General features: G+C 39.1%; 1 protein-coding gene across 1 annotated transcript in view; it reads right to left on the bottom strand.

The window, feature by feature from the left end:
- Positions 1-492: 492 nt before the first annotated feature.
- The window catches only part of LOC127017222 (cytochrome c oxidase assembly protein COX16 homolog, mitochondrial), a 51,717-nt gene continuing 31,755 nt past the window's right edge, over positions 493-20,454 (bottom strand). Inside the window, exons 3-4 of the mRNA XM_050898196.1 lie at positions 16,349-16,411; positions 493-631 (exon numbers count right to left, since the gene is read on the bottom strand). Of these exons, the coding sequence (XP_050754153.1) occupies positions 515-631; positions 16,349-16,411 (180 nt within the window). The 3' untranslated portion in view covers positions 493-514. The remainder of the gene's footprint in view (positions 632-16,348; positions 16,412-20,454) is intronic.

The following is a 20,454-nucleotide window of genomic DNA, read 5'->3' as shown; positions in this document are numbered from 1 at the left end:
ATGGACTCACTGTTCTGAACAGCTCATATGCCTGTGGAGTCCCTTCCAAGCTTAAGAGCCTGAAGTCATGCAGGGGCTCCCTGAAGCAGCATTTATCTGGTCACACACATCTAGATGACAGCACTGTTGTTCTCATTAGGACGACAACTTCTGGTACTGACAAGTGACTCCTGAAATATTATTCCTTGCTGAAGCATCTCAGTTTTGAACAAAAGGGATTGAAAAACCATGGGATATTCTCAGTAGAATAATCACCTATTTTTTTAATTGAGAATTCATATATACAGCCTGTGGAGCTCTGTGCAAATGGATGCAAACAAAGAGCTTCATATAATACAGTACCTTTTGGACTGATCTCACAGTTACTTATATATACACCGGCATGAATTGCTCAGTGCAATCCTCCCCTCCCATGTCTGTTCCTGACACTGGATTTAAAAATAAGACAGTCCAGCCTGAGACTTTTTTTTTTTTTTTTTTTTTTTTGCAGAGGCACCAAAGTAGGCTTGCTCAGTCACTCTGTCTTGAGATGGGCAGCCTCCCGCCGTTGCTTCTGAACAGTCCTGGAATCTTCCCACAGACGAGGTCCTCTGATGTTCTCCCAGTTATCCAAGTCAGACTTTTCCAGCTTCTGCAGATAAACAGCAAAAATTGTTATTGTTATAATAATAACAATTATTATTATCAGTGTCACCCTGACAGCCCCGTGATTTAAAGTATGTATTATTCTAAATTGTTTTCTTTTTGCACAAGAAACTCAGTATCACTATTAGGTTGATGAACTTTCATCTACCCTGCAAGAGAAGTTCAACAACAAGGAAAAAAAAATTGGCAGTTATCCATATAGCTGCATAAATGACTAGAGTGGGCATTACTGCATCTGCTTATCAACAGATAAATAACATGTAGGACAGGAAGCACTATAGCATCTGAACATGACTGAATATATCTTGTATTCACTTTTTCATTCTTCTCTCCTCTTGTTTTCCAGATCTGTTTTTCAACTGCAACTCTGCCAAGTACTGAAGTAGTAGGAGTGATAAGCATTGGTATAGCTCAAACAGAAGATTAGTAATTAGTGACCTGAAGTATCCTGCCAGCACAGATACAAAGCATACTGGAAAAGATGAATTATCTAGCACAAAGAGAGACAGTAACAGTGCAATCCCCTTCAATCCATGTGGTTTTAACTTGAGAGAGGTATGCGATGCTTTCTGCTGCCTAGTTTCTCATGGCACGCAACCATCACAGATAGGTCTCTCACTAAGTCATACATGAGATACGCTAACTGGCCGAACTGTCAGATACTTAAAAACCATCTAGATTTTAATCACCTCCTTGCCTATTCCTATCATCCCCACTCAGAAGTACCAATGACTGCAGTATTTATCTAGCCTTAGAGGCGCACAAAAATGAAGAACAGGCACCCTCCTGACCTCACCTACCAAGTGCTGCAGCTGAAGAAGTCAAACATATACTGCATCTTCACAGTCCTACTGGCAGAGACACGGTAGACACCTTTCCAACAGACACAGACCTCAAGTCTCACATACCAGCCTGCAGTCTGGAACGGTACATCAGACACGATGGGGCTCTGCTAACAGGAGACTGAGGAGAGGGTCTGCACCACTGCCAGAAACAGGGCTATTCTACATGCTACTGAAAAGGACAATACTGTAGACCATTAATGATATGTACTGCAGTGGGATTTAAACCTCTGATTTGTGATCAGGGCCTCATCTTAGCAAATGCTGTAAAAATACACCAGAAAATACTTAACCCTGCCCTGAGCCTGTGGTCTAATTTACCTGCCATCAATCATCCAAATAAATGGCAAATACTGAGGGACTTGAATAATAGTCGCAGAATAATTCAACAGCTAGAACAGAACAGACCTGCTGCTATTAGTTCATGTTATGTAAAAGTTTTCTGCCACTTCCACAATTGAGGAAATTGCAATAAGGTTAGTCAGATATCAAAAGAAATTAGGCAACATTCAACAGAAGATATATGTGAACACATGCACAAACACAGCAGACTTTCACAAGGTAGGAGCAACTGAATTTTTTATACAGTAGAGTTGGCATACATCTTTCTGAAGAATTGTCTTCACTACTTTATACATCTTATGATTAGCTGGTACTTCATTTCAACTGGAAGGGATCTGAGCTGACATGGAAGGAGGGAGAAGGAGGGAAGGTACCCATCATCCCACGCAGCAGCCACTATCCACTCTGACTGCAAATTCAGAATTTAACATCTGATTCTGACGGAAGCTTCAAGGAAACTACACTGAAAATAACGTTGCGCTTTAATAGAAGAGAAGCATGCTGATTTTATTAAACACAAAGGTACCACGCAGCTGTGAGGATCTAAACTATTCCCAAAGGTGCTCAGCTCCCAAAGTCTGAACAAGAATCAACATTTAAAATATATACAACAAAACTTGTAGTATCTAACGACAGGCTACATAAAGAAGTCTATCAAGCGACACATGCATACTGGAGATCTTTACCAAAAGATCGTATTAATCTGCTCCTGAAATTTCACAAAGGCTTTTCAGAGAGGACATTTGTCCAAAACAGGAAATATTTCAAAACTATACAATCTAAACAAACCAGTACAAGAAAATATTTTGGCAGTTTCCAACGGAAAGCATAAAGGTACCTGGAAAACACACTGTGATATACTGACCGAATAAAACAGCCAAGGGTTACGTACAGTGAATGGCATTGCCTCAAACTACAGAACAGATGAGATGTATTGACACAGTTAATTTTTGTCAATGAAAATATAAAGAATTAAAGATTCTAATGAATACATAGAGAGACTGTATTTTTGTTTTTTATTCTCATTATATTTATAGAGATCATTAACATTTTGTGTCATGTATAAAGATTGTTTTTGACACCTTGCTGCAATTCAAGAAGAAAGCACCTTCCTTACTGGCACATGACTATCTGCAAAAATTAGTAGTTTACAGGACAGCATCTGTTCAGTCATCAGAAGGCAGGCAGCATGATTAGACAATCCAATTTTCTAAACTGATGCTATCAAGCTTTGAAAGAATAGAGGACGCTTGTTGCATGTGGATAAGCATAAGAAAGACTATCACAGGTGAAAGGGGACCCAAAAATCTGTTCTGCAATGCTTTCCTACCGTATAGCTGTTTTCACTTGTATCTACCTCTGCTGGTTTTGGCTGGGATAGAGTTAATTTTATTCACAATAGCTAGTATGGGGCTATGGTTTGGATTTGTGCTGGAAACAGTGTTGATAACACGGGGATGTTTTAGTTATTGCTGAGCAGTGCGTACACAAAGTCAAGGCCTTTTCTGCTTCTCACACCACCCCACCAGCGAGTAGGCTGGAGGTACACAAGATGCTGGGAGGGGACACAGCCAGGACAGCTGACCCCAGCTGACCAAAGGGATATTCCATACCATATGACATCATGCTCAGCAATAAAAGCTGGGAGGAAGAAGAAGGAAGGGGGGGACATTCGGAGCGATGGCATTGTCTTCCCAAGTAACCGTTACACGTGATGGAGCCCTGCTTTCCCGGAGAAGGCTGAACACCTGCCTGCCGATGGGAAGTAGTGAGTGAATTCCTTGTTTTGCTTTGCTTGCATGCACAGCTTTTGCTTTACCTATTAAACTGTCTTTATCTCAACCCACAAGTTCTCTCACTTTTACTCTTCCCATTCTCTCCCCCATCCCAGTGGGGGGGAGTGAGTGAGCAGCTGGGTGGTGCTTAGTTGCCAGTCGGGGTTAAACCACGACACCACCTCACATACAACTAAACAAAACCTAACCTTTTTGCTTGGTCACTGACATGAAAATTCTTACAACAGTATCCCCCCAGAATAAATGGCTACATTAGATGTAGGCCGAAGACACGTACATAGCCACATTTTAAATTAATCTTAGTGCTGAGAATAAGACCAAACTGATAGTCCTTCTATCGATTAGGTGCAGCACAAGCTGCAAAGTTACACAGCTCCTTCAGATTGCCTGAGCTGTGCAGTGAGAATTCAGGCAAGCAGCTAGTTCTGCTCTCAGATGAAGTCAACCTCTTTCATTCTAACTGGCTGGGTCTTTTTAATTTATTATTTTATTTCTTTTTTTCTTTTTAGCCACCTGGACTCTGCCCACCTAACTTCATGGAGAAATCATATAAAGATGGTAAACTACTTCCAGCTTTTACTAAATTGAAATCCATGTGAACTGGCAGTCTAAAAACCAAAAAGCTTTTTCTCCCAATTCAAATGTACTAAACAGTCAATCATTGGAGACTACAATGATTGTAGCAGATCAGATTGCTGGTAGATCAGACCAGCACCACTTTTCCTGTTTGTCTCAAACAGCCCAAAGGATATTGAAAATTAGCTGTTTAAAGTCAGATCAGTGTAGTCCATTAAATCTACTGATTCACTTCCTAAATCAGCTAAACTGCCTCTTAAAAGTACGGGACTGACAGAAGCTGTAAATTCAAGCAAAAAAATGCAGCTATGCAGAGAGGCACAGCGAACAAAAAAAAAAACCTGTTCAAATGTTCAACTGTTTGCCACACACATGACTTTTAAGACTTCTGTTAAACAGCTTGCCTGGTGCAAAGGTACCAATAAGGTTGTAAAGAAACCTTCACTTCTTAATTGCTGGTTCAAATTCCTGGCTTGATATTAAGTAAAAGCCATAATCCTCTGTCAGCCTTAAAATAAAATAGAATTTTAAAAAGAGTTTGAATTATACTCTTGCAGGATAGTCTTCATGCCACAATAAACAAACTGAAATCTGCAGAAATTCATTTAGAGCTACTGGTGCTCAGGCCGAGTTAATTCTATGTGGTCACTTGCAAAAAATGTTTGGCTTTAGTCTCTGTTTCCCACATGTGAAAGGAGGGATAAGAAAATCCTGTTTACTTTACAGCTTGATGCAATAAATTCTGTGATGAGCACCACAGAAAGAAATTGTTCTAATTCAGAAAGAGAATTATTTCCCATCATTATAGTAAGCAAATCCATTTGCAGATAAAAGATGAGTCAGGGAAGAATATCCTCATGGCTGAAAGATGCAGTGAAAGAAATGCATTAATCCAGTCTGTTTTTGCAAGGGTGTCAAAACAGCTTGAAGACCATAAAAGATATATTGAGGAACTCTATGATGACATATAGATGCAGAGGTACAGAATTAAGGCTAACACTGAATCTGCTGTCTTGTAGGTGACTGAAAATCTTAACTTTATCATCACACTGATATGGCCTTATTGGTTTTTTTACAACCCTTTCCCAGAGCCACTTTTTTGACATCTCATTTTCTTAATATAAACTTGGTGTTAGTTACTTTGTTTAGGACATGACATAATTTAATATCTGCGATTAGTGACTTAATAATCTGTGATTTAATAGCCCGTGATCAGTGATTTAATCCTCAGATTAAAAAGAAGTATTTTTTCCAACCAGAGAACGTTTAGTTTTTATGTTATTAGTATACAAGCAAGTCAGCAAGCGGCATGCTCTGGCCAGAATAAAGTTTTTTTGTTCATTAAGGGAAGAAATGGGGGGTTTTTTGCATGTAAGCATCCATAGAGCTGCTTCTCTTTTTGGCTTTGCTGAAAGCTGGCAAAAACTGCAATGATGAAACCAACAGAGGTTTTGTTGCTTACTTCAGTGGGATCCAATACCATTCATGTGTGGCACAATTAATTAACCTATGGTGAACTGGTTTAAGAGACTCTTTCCCCATAGGTTATTTTCCCTTTAATTATGACAATTCAACACTATGTGGGGCTATGCCCTGTATTGGGTTTGCATGGCAAGGTTTTGGTAGTGGGGGAGCTACAGGGCTGGCTTCTGTGAGAAGATGCTAGAAGCTTCCCCTATGCCCGACAGAGCCAATGCCAGCCAGCTCCAAGACAGACCCGCTGCTGGCCAAGGCTGGTGGTAGCGCCTCTGTGATAACATATTTAAGAAGGGGAAGAAGTTACTGTGCAGCAGCAATTGCAGCCGCAGAGAGGAGTGAGAATATGTGAAAGAAACAGCTATGCAGACACCAAGGTCAGTGAAGAAGGAGGGGGAGGAGGTGCTCCAGGTGCCAGAGCACAGATTCCCCTGCAGCCCATGGTGAAGACCATGGTGAGGCAGGCTGTCCCCTTGCAGCCCATGGAGGTCCACAGTGGAGCAGATATCCACCTGCAGCCTGTGGAGGACCCCACGCTGGAGCAGGTGGCTGGGCCCAAAGAAGGCTGTGACCCTGTGGGAAGCCTGCACTGAAGCAGGCTCCTGGCAGGACCTGTGGCCCCATGGAGAGAGGAGCCCACACTGGAGCAGGTTTGCTGGCAGGACTTGTGACACCGCGGGGGACCCACGCTGGAGCAGCCTGTTCCTGAAGGACTGCACCCAGTGGAAGGGACCCACACTGGAGCAGTTCGTGAGGAACCATAGCCCGTGGGAAGGACTCATGTTGAAGTTCGTGGAGGACTGTCTCATGTAGGAGGCACCCCACACTGGAGCAGGGGCAGAGTGTGAGGAGTCCTCCCCCTGAGGAGGAAGGAGCGGCAGAGACAACGTGTGACGAACTGACCACAACCCCCATTCCCCATCCCCCTGCGCCGCTGGGGAGGGGAGGAGGTAGAGAAAATCGGGAGTGAAGTTGAGCCCGAGAAGAAGGGGGGAAGGTGTTTTAAGATTTGGTTTTATTTCTCATTATCCTACTCTGATTTGATTGGTAATAAATTAAATTAATTTCCCCAAGTCGAGTCTGTTTTGCCCATGATGGTAATTGGTGAATGATCTCCCTGTCCTTATCTCGACCCGCGAGCCTTTCGTTATATTTTCCCTCCCGTGTCCAGTTGAGGAGGGAAGTGATAGAGCGGCTTTGGTGGGCACCTGGCATCCAGCCATGAAATAGATTAGGAAAACAATACATACTGTTTATGAATGAATCCTACTTAAGCATAAGACTATGCAAACACTTGAACTGGCACAGCTGAAGAAATCATTGGGTGGAGAGAGAACAGAAACATCTTTAAGTGGCTATGTTGTAAAAGATGTGTATCAAGGAACTGCACCACCAATTTGTCTGTGCATCATTTTCCCAATTTGAAGAATGAGAACAGGACTTGCCTCTATCTCAGAGGTGTCATAGAGTTTAATTAATGTTCGCAGAGTGCTCTCATAGTTTTGTGTGAAGATGCTATAGTGATACAAATTACTCAGTAAACCAAACAACTATAGCACTTCGTTAAAACTACATGATTACACAGCCTTTAATTTTTAAAATAACAGAAAATAACATTAGGCAGATAGACTTCCATCTAGGAATTAGGGTTTGCTATGATTTCCTCCTAACTGACAAGCAGTTTCCCTTCTTAAAATGAAGAATGTCTTAAAAACCACATTAAATCTCAGAGGATAACCCAGTGCCATTTATGCACTACACCTGCAGATCACCCAAGATGGACTTCTTGGTCCAAAGGATTCACAAGCTCTATGGGTAAAGTCAAGAGAACTCATGCATGGGCCATTTACTTTCAGCTTATCTTCTCTTCTTGAGCAAAAATGAAACTCTGAAACATCCAACATAAAGAATAGCATGAGTGCAATAGTACACCTTCAAGATCAAACATCCAAAATTCAGCAAATTCCACTTTTAATTAAGCAATGAAGTACATTTAGGATAGTTTTAATTTCCCTTGTATATGGAAGTTTTATCAAGCTATGGTTAACGTGCCCCAGAAAGAGAAGTGCTGCTTATTAAGGTTTATCTCTGAATTTACAGCTTGGGAGACATAGCCAAGTTAATAGGACCAAGGAATTTCCCAACTTTGACTGCCTGATCTTGCCAACTTTGTATCATATTAAACTTTGTAAAGGTATGTCCTAGTTACTGCAGCACAACCCTCTAAAAGAGGAGCAGCCAGGGACAGAGTTTTGGGATGTTTGCAGGATCTTTTTCAACTATATAAAGGTGAGCTTGGCTGAAGGGGATATGTGATCTTTTACAGTGCAGGAATGCAGTAAGAGCAAAAAGTGACAGTTCTGTGGCTGGTAGGAAGAGCATATGGATTTCCACAGCATGTCCCTGTCTGGAGCCCACAAAAGCCTCCTGACACCACAGAGAAGGTTTATTTCAAACACCTTGCTAGGACTATGAATACTTAGAAGTGTGGACAATTTTTTAACTTTGTATATATAAAATCTGGCACAGTATGTCCTTCTAATAATGATAAAAAGATACTCTAATCAAAAAAGAAAGAGGTGTACAAGGATCAAAATGTATTAGACCCATGAGTCACACACAGTGTTTTTCCTTCTAAAGAGATCTGTAAAGTAAGCTTTTACAGGTTTCTTACGTGAGAGGAAAAACCTGTGATGAATATCACAGCGAAGCGCTAAGAGATTACCACAACAAGAAATGATCAGTTACCACTATGAAACTACTAACAGAAGCGTGCAGGCATAAGAAAAGAAACAACTAGAGAAGGTTTACAACAAAAATGTCAAATTAAACTTAAATCCAGGCCATTAAATAACTACCTTAAAGTAACCACGCTCCTTCAAATCAGCGGTCAACCTTATTAAGTAGTCAACCCTTCCAAACTGGTGAGTTAAATCTTCTGCCTCTCACATGCTGCTCCTCTATCCTGGCCTCAGTTAGTTCAGGTAACATTCACACAGAGTTAGTGTAGTTTAGGAATTTTGCTTCTTACCTACACTTTCCTGCTGATTTTCCACTCATCTCTCTTCCAGAACTTGCTTGTCAATTTATATGCTGAAACAGAATGCTCTTCTCTGTGTAGAAACTATGGTTTTGGCTAAATGTTAACAGAGCAACTTCAATCCTTTCAGCCATAAATAGTTTTGTCAGTGACATCAATGGCTACTGTTTGATTTCTGCTGTTGGGCAAATTTCTCGTAAGAAAAAAAAATCCTCCTGCTGCTTCTCTGTGGCTAACATCCCCTGCCTATATGATGAGGACAGTTATATGAGTGTTAGTCCCCCACTATATTGCCAGTGACAGTAAAGCTACTTCTCAGCAATACTGCTGAATGCACAGCACACAAATAACTTGCAAATAAATCTACCTTTCATTCTGTCAGAACCAACAGGTCTTCAAAATCAAATCAGAAAGAATTCTATCTGAGAAGGATCAAGGCATCTATTTAAATTTTTACAAGACTGAAGAGGAAGTTTTAGAAGGTAAGGTCTGGGGTCCTTCTATGGTTGGAGGAATTTGGTTTTGAACTGCACCATGCTTAAAGACTCTTTCTTTATTTTCATGTTAGAGCTGTAAGATGGCACAGCGGGACACTGGCTCTACAATGACTTGCTGGGAAGATGCCATGGACAAGATGGAGTATTACTTATGGAATTGCCAACAGCATTTCCCTCAGCCTCTGAACTTCTCAGTGATGTCTCCCAGCTATACTTGGGCAAAACTCAAGTCTTACCAGATGTACGATGAAGTCAGGGGTTGAAATAGGGAACTTTTCCATTCAATTTTTAAAAGTTTGATTATTTAGTTAAAAAGTGTGCAAACTCCATGGTCAGTCTCCACTATCATCTCACATCTCCTTTTTCCGTTTGATCAGTAAGCCTCCTCGGACAGTGACCCACTCTCTGACAGTAACTTGCTACTGCAGAGTACATTTGTACAGTATAGTTTGAGCATTAAATAAAGATGGGTAACAATAATTTGAGAAGCAAAGAACATGCAAGAATTGTATAACAATCTTTTAAAGTATTTCAAATTTAGCCTGAGTGTCCATGTGGGCATCATCTGGAAGTATGCTGGCAGTCACAGAATATTCCAGATAGTGTTTATGAAATTGGCCAAAAAAAAGAAAAAAAGCTAAGCAAAACAAACAGGAGGATATTCTTGCAAAAAGCCACTTTGCCTGGTTGCTGAGACAAGAGCTTCCTTCAAAACTGTTTTGCTGTATCCTCTTCCGAGGCAGTCAATGAGAGGAATGTATACAGCCTCAGCTGTGTAGCTAAATTCCCATACGCTATACTGAAGTTACTTCAGAGATATTTCATACCAAAGATCCAGCAATTCCCCACTGGGGGCCCATTAGTATGACAGAAGTGCTTAACATTTCCACCTAGTCAGCTGCATAAGAAAATGTTCGCAATACTGCCTGGTAGAAGCTAGCAGCATCCCTTAGGACAATAAATCAAAGAATTCAGCCATGCTGTGTGGATGGCACTTCCCTACTCAAACTTTTTTTTTGTGACTGAGACAATACACACTGTTGGCCCTAACATGATAAGAGTTGGTTGGTTCCTCTGGGATTTAAAAAAAAAAAAAAACAAAAAACGTACAGGGAGCACAAGCAGGTACAAAGGATTCTATTTTGGAGAGAGGAGAAAGGGTGAGAAGAGATTATCTGTAACAGGCATTTGTATGTCCCAACCATGTTTGCCGTCTGATTGCAGTTAACTGCCTCACTTTGTTTTCCATCTATGAGAAATCAGTGTCTTCTTATGGGATAAGAAAAGTGCAAATACAACACACATGAAAGAAACAGCTTACAGTTGAGGAAAATCCTGTGCAAAGAGATATGTTATAAACATGACCAGGAAAGAATTTACAGGACTATTTAACAGAGATGAATTCCAGAAATAAGACCAGTAAAAAGCGATACCCTGTGAACTTTCCTCTGGAGGCTAAGTGTCTTTCTTCCTGCAAGAAGGCTTTTCCACCAGAACTCTTCCTGTGCCATACCCATCACCAAATCCCACCTTCTTGTGTTTCTCTGATACATTTTGAACTATGGCACACAAGACTTTTGAGATGTCAAGGAGAAAAGGAGCAAACTATAGCTTGGCTATGGACTGTACATCCACTCAGAATAAAATGCCTAGCACAAACTATTTTAACTGAAGTCCTTCCCCATGGCAGTTTCCATTAATGATAAACTAACACCACTTTGTCCTTCTCTACAAAACATTAAGTGATGAAGACTCACAGTGAAATAAAAATTCTCAAGACCATTTTACATGTGAATAAACTGAAACGCAAGAAACTCCACTTGTCCCAGACACAACCTGGAGGACAGTCGGAATCTAATGGCTAGGCTGGACAATGCACCGACAAGGAGAGCATGGAAAGGACAGAGTGATTAAAGGGGGAAAGAACAATATCTCAACCTCATTTAGTGTCACAACAGTCACTAACGATGGATTTTTTGCAAGCAGCTTTGTCATCTCTCAAATAGCTCAAGGTATTTAACCACTAGTATCTTCACAGGCACTGAAGTAAATCAATTCAATACGCTAATCTGTTGATTCTTAAACAATAACAAAATTGGTAATCCTCTGGTACTGATAACGGCAGCAACAAGTACTTGCAGATTTCAACTACTGGCATTCAGGAATTACCTTCCTTCTAGAGCAGACCTCATGTCCACACACTTCGATGCATCTGTTTAATACTATAAATTACTATGTTACTACACTGTCCCTTCCCAAACAAAATGTTTCCTCCATTCTGCTGGCATTACAATCCCCGAAGTTAAGTCAAATGAGCATTAAGTGGCTTGAACCTTTTTTAGAAGAGCTCATTCAAATTCTTCTTTTACTCTTAAGACAGTAAATACACAGATTATATTCCCAAGCCACCTCTCCATATACCTGCTTCTACTTTTTGAACTGTCTTGAATAAACATTTTAATACTGCAATTACAATACTTTTGCTGTAATTCTCAGGACAAACAGTTATACAACTTTTGGCCAGAGCTAATGTTGACCTTCTGTGATTTATCAAATTATGAGGAACAAAAACTGTTCAATATTCATATACTTTAAGTCAAGAAAGCAGCGTTCTCTAGACTGACTATTTGCAGACCAGCATATTCCCTCACTTATGCCATGCTGAGTCCAACAGCTTGCAACCACTTGAAGGAAAACTTTAAAAAGTTTTACAGTTTTGATATTCTGAAAGACAGAGAACCCATTTTTCTTGCTGTTGTGTTCAAATGATGTTCCCATCTATTAATAATGGACCTTATTTCTAATTTTAGTATCTTTGCTGCAATAAAAAAAAAAAATCTTCAATAACTAGGACTTTCTTCTTATGAAGGTATTTATATATAACTAACATTCTTTTGGGTATTTTTAAAAAGATTTAAATCTTTAAGTTTCTTTTAAGGCATTTTCTCAAGGCCTAAGTTAATATACTCAGCCTGTTCTGCAACCTATCCCATTTTTAAAGCCCTGTTCAAAATGTGAACACCAGAAGTAGATCCAGTATTTCAGTACTAGCCTCATCAGTGCCACACTCAGAAGTAAATTCACCTGTTCCTACCATCTACCATTCCTGTTTATATTCATAAAGACTGAATTAGCTCTTTGTGCCACAGCGTCAAAGTAGGAGATCAATCCGAATTATTTGTTCACTGACTCGTAAATCTTTTCCAGAGTTGCTGCTTTCCATAATGCAGTCTATTCTGGCCTGCATTTCCAGTTTTTTAAACAAATAACTTTGGCTACTTTAAAAGGTACTTTGCTCATTTAATGGGCCCAGCTTACCAAGTAATATGAACAGCTCTCTGTTCCTGCCTTGCCATACTTTTACTATTTCAATACTTTCGTGTCACTTCCACATCAGTAACGATCTTACAATTTCCTCCATGTCACTGAAAAAAAGTACTCAGTATTGCCCAGATACGTCCCAAATCTCACAGAACACTTAAAAATATCACCTTCCTGCCCAGTGATGATTCCCAGAGAACCATCAGTCCCAGACTGAGATTTTCAGCAGCCATTCAAGTCTTCCAAGCATTTTCTTGGAACTCGACTATAAACCATCAGAGCCTAACAGATATTAAATAACATCTTGTTTGGTTATTCAGAGGTTTGGAAGTACATTCCTGGTCTCTTCTGATTTGAATACAAAGGACTTTTTCTCTAAAAGAAATACAAATATATTTTTTGAAAGTTGCTACTTTGCCAACACGGTTACTCATGATTTTACATCCTCATTATTTTCTTCTTAGTTTGCTGCAACCCATCCTCTTACCCATATCCTTGTCAGCTTACTTATCAGACAACTCTCTGATGCCCTTAGTGCCTTTTATCAATCTTGTTTGCTTTATAACTTCTCATTTACTGTTTCCATAGCAATCCTTCACATTTTTTATTTATTGTGATTTTTTTTCCTTCTGCCTTCAATTGCCATTGGTGCCCATCGGATATCACATATTTGATTCAAACTTAACTGATTTTTCCATTGTAAAATGTTAATAAATTCTTCTTAAAGATGTTTTTATTTGCTTGAAAAACCCTAAACAACAAAATTCTTCATTTTAGGGTCTGATGTAACTGACTGAGGCCAGATTTTTTAGTCCGTACTAGACCATTTATTTCACAGAAGTACAGAAACCAAGTGCTAGAATAAGGAATGTTATTCTGAGATTGCATTTAAACCATTGAAAAGGAACATACTGTGATTGTTAAACATCCACGAGAATGTTTTCACCCATTACATTAATCAGTTTTTTATCCCCCTCTTTCAAACAATATTTTTGTGCTTTCAAATAAAATACTCTAGGCTTTTGTCACAGGTCAAACACTTGACATTTTTTACAGTGTGTTCTACAAGGCCCACCTCAGCAGCAGAACTACATTCACATTAGTACCAGTGTCACTAGTGGACAGAGCCATGATTTATTGGGCAAAGGGGAGCAGCAAGGACTAATTGGCCATATGAGGACACGTAAGTGTGTGAGAGGAATGCATAAACAACAGAGAACGCATGCAAAGATAGCTTGCTCCTCTGGCATATCCCAAGGCACAAGACAAATGGCATTATTAACAGATCTGAGATAAAAGAAATGCAGTACGAATTACACATGCAAATTCTTTCTTCCTCTAAATAGTATCCTGGCCAGAAATACTCCTATATGAAATAAAGTAAATTTTGTATAGTTTGAGAAGATATAATTTAGTAAATTAGAAGGTGAGAAAATGTCTTTATGTTAATTTCCTCATAGTAAATTGATTAAATCTGTGATTACAACTTTTTTCATCACCACCACCACACTGGAGAAAAAAATGTAGACTTCAACATGTTTGAAATATTGGAAATGTCTTTATCTTTTACAATACGCCCATAAAGGTGTATGCTTATAGCAGAAATTATGACATTCTAAAAGAATTCAGTATCTGTTCAATATGTACATTTCTGTAAGGACAGTAAGATATATTTAAAAGTCCTAGGGAGGGCCAATGGACATTTGCATGCATCAGGCAACCATGCTTCAAAAGAGCTGGCTTGGTATCCTCAGTAACAGCTGCAGATATAATGCTAATAATATTGTAAAATAAAGCTTTACATATCAAAACAGCAACTTTTTTTTAACTGCCCTTGATCTCTTATCATACCATATTTAGCAACAGCCACCAGTGTAATCCTCCAATGTGACCTATATATAGAATTAGAAGATGTTCTTAAGAGCTGTATTTTGGACAAGTAAAAAAATAAAGGGGGAAAAAACCCACCCCAAACCCCCTAGCCTGGAACACATGGGGTACACAGAAAACTACTCTCCTAAATGTCAGCTGTAACTCAGTGATTGGTTAGATTTTGTCCACCAGAATATAGACGTAACATTGACTAAAATTGTCACATACTCAGTGTGGAGCCTGCAAAGTATGTGCATTACTGCTGGTAGTTCCAGAAGTTTCACTGAAGCAAGAAATTAATATGCCTCGTGCTTGCAAGTTGGTGCCCATAGTAAAGTATACATTGAGATTAGAGTTCAAAACAATAATCTGAATCTATTTTCATTATGTGGAAATGCAAATCCATTTGTTTTGTTGAACTGGTCTGCCCTCTATAACACCCAAACACTACTTTGGAAGAATTTTGGCCTGGGAACTCTCTGCAGTTTAGATTAAGAAAAAAAATAAGATTGCTTCTGTCATTTCTGTCCATCAGGAAGGAGCCTCATTTAGGCTTGTAATATGTTGTTACGCCAGTTGTATTTTATTACCATTGATTTATCCATAAAGCTAATGCAATTATGGCCATTTAAATATTATCCTTCAACTATTTACTTATCTTCTGGAGAGAAAGCAAGGCATATCTGAATACAGATCAGTTGATTTTGAGGTTAGGTAGTGAGTTAAACAGAGAGATGTGGTTCTTTTTACTGCTTGTGGTTCTTCCACATAAATAAATCAGAGCAGCCTTACAGTATATTCTATGGAAAGTGAGAGACACAATAATCCCAGAGGCAATCAGAATGTAATGGACTTGTATGTTTTGAGTTTCCATTGGAGCTTTCCATATGTACTCAGGGATCAAATCTTTTTATTCCCTACACCATAAAACACAGTTCTTTGTAGAAGGGGGACAGCCCAAAACTGTTTGCAATAACAGTAAAACACTATCACAAACCTGGCAGGTAGGCAGACGTTCTGTGAAATTAGGCATGTGAAAATACAAAAGGTAAGTTTTATTTTTATTTCAGACAAATCACAAAAGAGTAATATAAGGTTTTATTAGCAAGACCACATACTGCCACATGGACACCTAAGTATGAGAGCTATGGGTGCAATCAAGCTCTTCAAAGGCTTGTGACAGGAATGTGGTATGGGAAGAAAAAGAAAACCTGTGTTCAGCATAAAGACCATAGAGACAGATAAAGTGTTAGCTGGAAATTTGATACAAGTAATTTTAAAACATAAAAAATTATCTTAAATAGCTTTATCCTTTGTTTCTGGATACAGGGAGGCTTTTTCCAGTTTTCCTAACGTGGCTTTTTGCAGGCCTGAAGATTTATGAAACTCTGGATATTAAACTGGCCAGAACAGCCATTTTGGAGCTCAGTAACGTTTGAAGAAAATGCATTGTTAAGGAAAGAGTGAAATATTTCTCTATAAAATTTTCTGAAATAGTGAAAAAGGAATGGTAGTTGTTTGAAAGATACACATAAGTTTCAGAAGCAAGAAATAACAGAAAGCACGTCAAGCACATTGTTCTGCAATGCGGTCTAAAGATCATCAAAACTCATGCAGTAGAAGTGTTGACATATACATATACACATTCCGTCTAAAGCCAACATCAGCTCTACATTTGTAGACTTGGTTAACCACAGAAATAGTGGAATTTACTTGTACCACTGTACTTGGCACCTGGACATCAAAGTAAAGCTGTGTTCAGAAAGAAGCATTGCACATTCAAAAACCTTTCTTTACATAAAACCTTGTTTTTATTGGACATCAGTGAGTCAAAGGCAGATGGCTGATCTAATTTTAGTTAGGGACAGAAACAACCCACCAGCGGCCAGGGTAATCAAGGGTAACCAAGGTTATGAGCCCCAAGCAACAAATTTATTTTACCTCATATTCAGATTCCAATGTCACAGTGTTCTGTTTTAATTTTTCTTTCAAAGCTGGATCAACCTGCAAGACAAACAAAAATACAGCAAAAATGTTTGCTTTCAAGAATTTTTTTTTTAAAGAAATCTTAACCTCAAATGAACTAAATATTGGTACACGCAAACCCTCCTCTCCTCTAAACGAGTTTATGTGCTGTTTGTTCAGATACCAGGACGATGAACACAGTACAAGAACTGGGCTGAAAAGAGACAGGTCAACAGCCAAACTTTTCAAATCAAAAAGGATGCACATTTGTAACTAGCCCTGCACTTGTATTACTTTAGACACTTAAATCTGTAACTGTTTAGTTTGAAACTGTCAAGCTAAACAAAGCCTTAAACAAATGAAACAAGAAAGACCAAGAAAGAGAAAATTGTGATCACATTACATATTTTACTCCTGAATGTTGTGTTCAGTGAATAGGTATACAATATATTCTGGTTTTCAAGTCTAAGCATGAGTCAAACTTACAATTTTCTGGTGAACACACAGCTCTTTCCCAGTTTTGATTCTGTACCAACAAGGCTGGTGATTCCTGCCACTTTTCAGAGAAGTTTGTTCAAAGAACAAATCTAAGAACAGACATGTCAGTGAACCACAGCACGATGTGTTCCACACTTTAACTTCTTCTGAGCCCGGAAGAAGTTATGTTCATCCCTCCCTTTGCTAAGTAACATCTGTCTCCCACAGGCCTAAGAGTAGAAGCAAAGGGGAAAAAGATAATTAGCATTCTTCATGCTTAGAGAAAGTGTTTTATGTTCTCCTCAAACAGACATCAGCCACATATGCAGTATTCAGACATAGTCTTCAGGCTAATCAATTAAAATATCAAATAAATCTACCATGAGAAAACATTCTCATTTTTAGGCCTTAAATACAACCAGTGTTAAACAAACCAGATGTGTAAGGAGACTGGTAATGTGTTTAGTTCAACATCCATGGTACACTAGTCCAACTATGACTAGTTCAGTGAAGAAAAGTTGTTAGTCTTAATTTTCTGCTTCTTGATCTGAATGAAAAGGGCTCAGTTACCCTTGTCACAACCAACCTCAAATGTCTATAAACAGTCTAGAAGAGAAAAGGAGGGAACACGTTATAGAATTTGCCTGGTCTATGAGCAGATCCACCTTCACATTCTGCCCAAACACAAGCTCCTGATCCTCAGAGGTACTTAAAATACACACCTACTATCTATATTGATGGGAATTGCTCTGAGCAATTTCCCTAGGCCATAACGTTCCCCTGGATTACAGACACTGCCTGCTAGTTAGTATGCAGCCTGTGAGACCTCAATTCCTAAGGATGCTCAGACAGGCAAATCTAACACCATCTGTGCATGGCCAGAGGTTTGATTTCCGTATCTGATCAGAGATCTGGCCATTGAAATACATTCAGATTCATTACACTTGGGAACTAAGCCAAAAACATCTAAAATGGTTAAAGTTTGTACAGGATACAGCTCCCACCTTCTTTGTAATAATAAAAAAAAAAACTTGTAAAACAAGGTACTGTCTCTGCACTGGACCTCTACATCAAATAAAAAATGAAATGCTACATCTCTGCCTTGGCATTCAAGGCCTCCATAGAACTGCCCCTCATTAAAGAGGGATTGCCTCTCTCCTGTGACCACGACCTCCAACAACAGCCACGCTTCATTAGAACAACGAACCCATCCATCACATATGCAGAAATGTGAACTCTCTGGGCAGCCAGACAGGCTTTGGAGCTTGCTTTCACAGAGATAAGAGTGATTGTGGACCTCACTGTATTCAGAACTAAATGCAAACACTATTTGCTATGCTTGGTGTTCTCGCAATACACGTATGGACAAAGGGAAATAAATGCTCCAGCAAGTAAAGAAGCAAGAGAGTTTTATTTCCTCCTATATTTTCCCTTCATTTAATAATAAGGCACTCAAGATAACATGGTTGGAGCAGCATTTTTACTTAATTAACCACAGCCAGAATGTAACTTACAAAGACAGCTCAATATCCCCATTATCAAGTTTTACTTTAGCAATTTTCAGTGTGGTTTTTTAATGTGTGGTGTTTGCATGGCCACATTTGTATAAGGTAAAGGGAAACACGCAGTGAAGTTACTGCTGCTTTTCCTCCCTTCCAGGCCCTTCTGTCCTCAGACTTCCTCGTGTATTCATTCTCCTCTGCCTGCACAAAGGGAGAAGACTAGCTAAAACTGAGACACAGCATCCCAATACTCATAACTGTTTGATGCCATAGCTTTAATATTGACAAAAATGCAGAAATGAAGGAGGCTAGTTGAAATTTCTCAGAAAAAAGTCATCCTGTAAATGAGAAATGAAGAGAATCTCCTCCTTCTTTAGAAGCAAGAATTTTATTCAGCAAATTAACTTACCAAAAGAGAGTAGTTAAACCCTGTTTTGAGGGCAAACTATACACACACCTTGGCAAGCTCTTAATATTTAACATACAGGCACATGGAAGACCTAAGTCCACTCTGCAGAACATGTTATTTTGCTCGAAGTTCCACAAAAAAAAAAGGGGGGGGGGGGAGGAGCAAGTATGTATTGCCTCTTATCTTTACCTTTTTTATTCCCTACATACTTACCCACGTAGAGTAATTTAAACGTACTTGACTCCGCATAGAAATTGAGTCATCTGCACGTTCTACAGCCTTGGTTGCAAACCCTTGCTTTTCAGTTGCCAAATGGAGACAGACAGGTTACAAATTGTTTTCAGAACCAATATGGCAGTTGAGAAAAAGTGTATTATAAAGTTCTGTTTCCACAGTGTTTGTACCATGCTGCACTATCTTTGCAACATCACAAAGAACAAAAAAAGGAAAACAGAACGGTGCTATTTTCATTCTGAAAAGGCAGATAAACATCAATATGAGCCACGATCACAGATCATTAACCAGGGAACACTTAAAATGTGGGCAGAGCCAGGAAAGCGGCCTTGCCAAAGTGGTAGCTCCTTTATATTACACATCTGCCACATGATCCAAATACAAACACATACATTTCGCTTCCATGATGACTGCTATGCCAACACACATACTGCCAAATGAGCTAGAAGTATTCAGCTATGTACTGGCAAATGAATCATCAGCTAAATTATGAATACAAATCCCTATTAGTAAATATGATGGGGGAAGCAGACAAAGCCCAAATGCCGTAACAGCCTGGCGGTGTCCTGTGCACTATTATTTAGGAGGCAGGAAGGAACAGAAGACAATACCCCTTTACACTAGAGGACTCCTCCTTGTCAGGCAAAATCTCAGATTTAAGATCCATTTAAATTCAAGCTTTGTCTCTAAATACAGAATTCAAAGATGTGTGGACTTCTGATTACAGCATAACTTCACATTAAATTCTTATTGAAAAACTATTGAAATATTTGATGTAAGTATTTTCATGAGAAGCTGTCTGCAAGGCTTCAAAACCAATACTGTAAATATCATTTTTCAAGGCTTTACTATTTTTCATTCTGGGGCATTGGTTGGTTTTTTTCCCATGTAGCACTTGCAGCAAAAATGAATTAAATATTCTCAGAGTATTTTGTACTATACAGGCTTATTTCATATTACATCAATTCAAAGTGCAAGGGCAGGTATATAGACAAACCTCAAAAAAGGTTTAAGAACAAAGTTTTCAAATTAGAATTTTGTCCCATTTCACACTCCACTCTTCCTTCAGATTTATCCTTACTAAACTTCAAAACGTTCCCAAAGATAAAGAGTTAAAAAATATTCTTAGGTGGCTAAAAGTAATAGGAGTTAAACACAAAATTATTCTTAGAAATCTTCATAAGTAGCTATTTGAGGCTGCAAGTACCTAAAATCCTTTCAAAATCTGGCTGCCACTTCTCATTTTAAGGCTGACCTTTCAGTTTTTCAATTAGAACCTCGACAGAATTTCTGGGTGGAAAAAAAGGTGCCCCTCAGGGTGCAGACAAGGGGCATCACTTCAGACCAAAGCAGGAATACCTGGTGCTTGCAGGCCCTTCCAAACCAGGGACTCCTGCAGTGCACTGTGATAAACTGTTGGCCTCTCTACACTCTTTTCAGTAAAGGGAAATTTTTGTTTG

The sequence above is a fragment of the Gymnogyps californianus genome, chromosome 5 (genome assembly GCF_018139145.2).
Source record: "Gymnogyps californianus isolate 813 chromosome 5, ASM1813914v2, whole genome shotgun sequence".
In the NCBI taxonomy this organism is placed as follows: domain Eukaryota; kingdom Metazoa; phylum Chordata; class Aves; order Accipitriformes; family Cathartidae; genus Gymnogyps; species Gymnogyps californianus.
The sequence above is the reverse complement of the archived record's forward strand: the minus strand, read 5'-3'. Positions and strand labels throughout refer to the sequence as shown.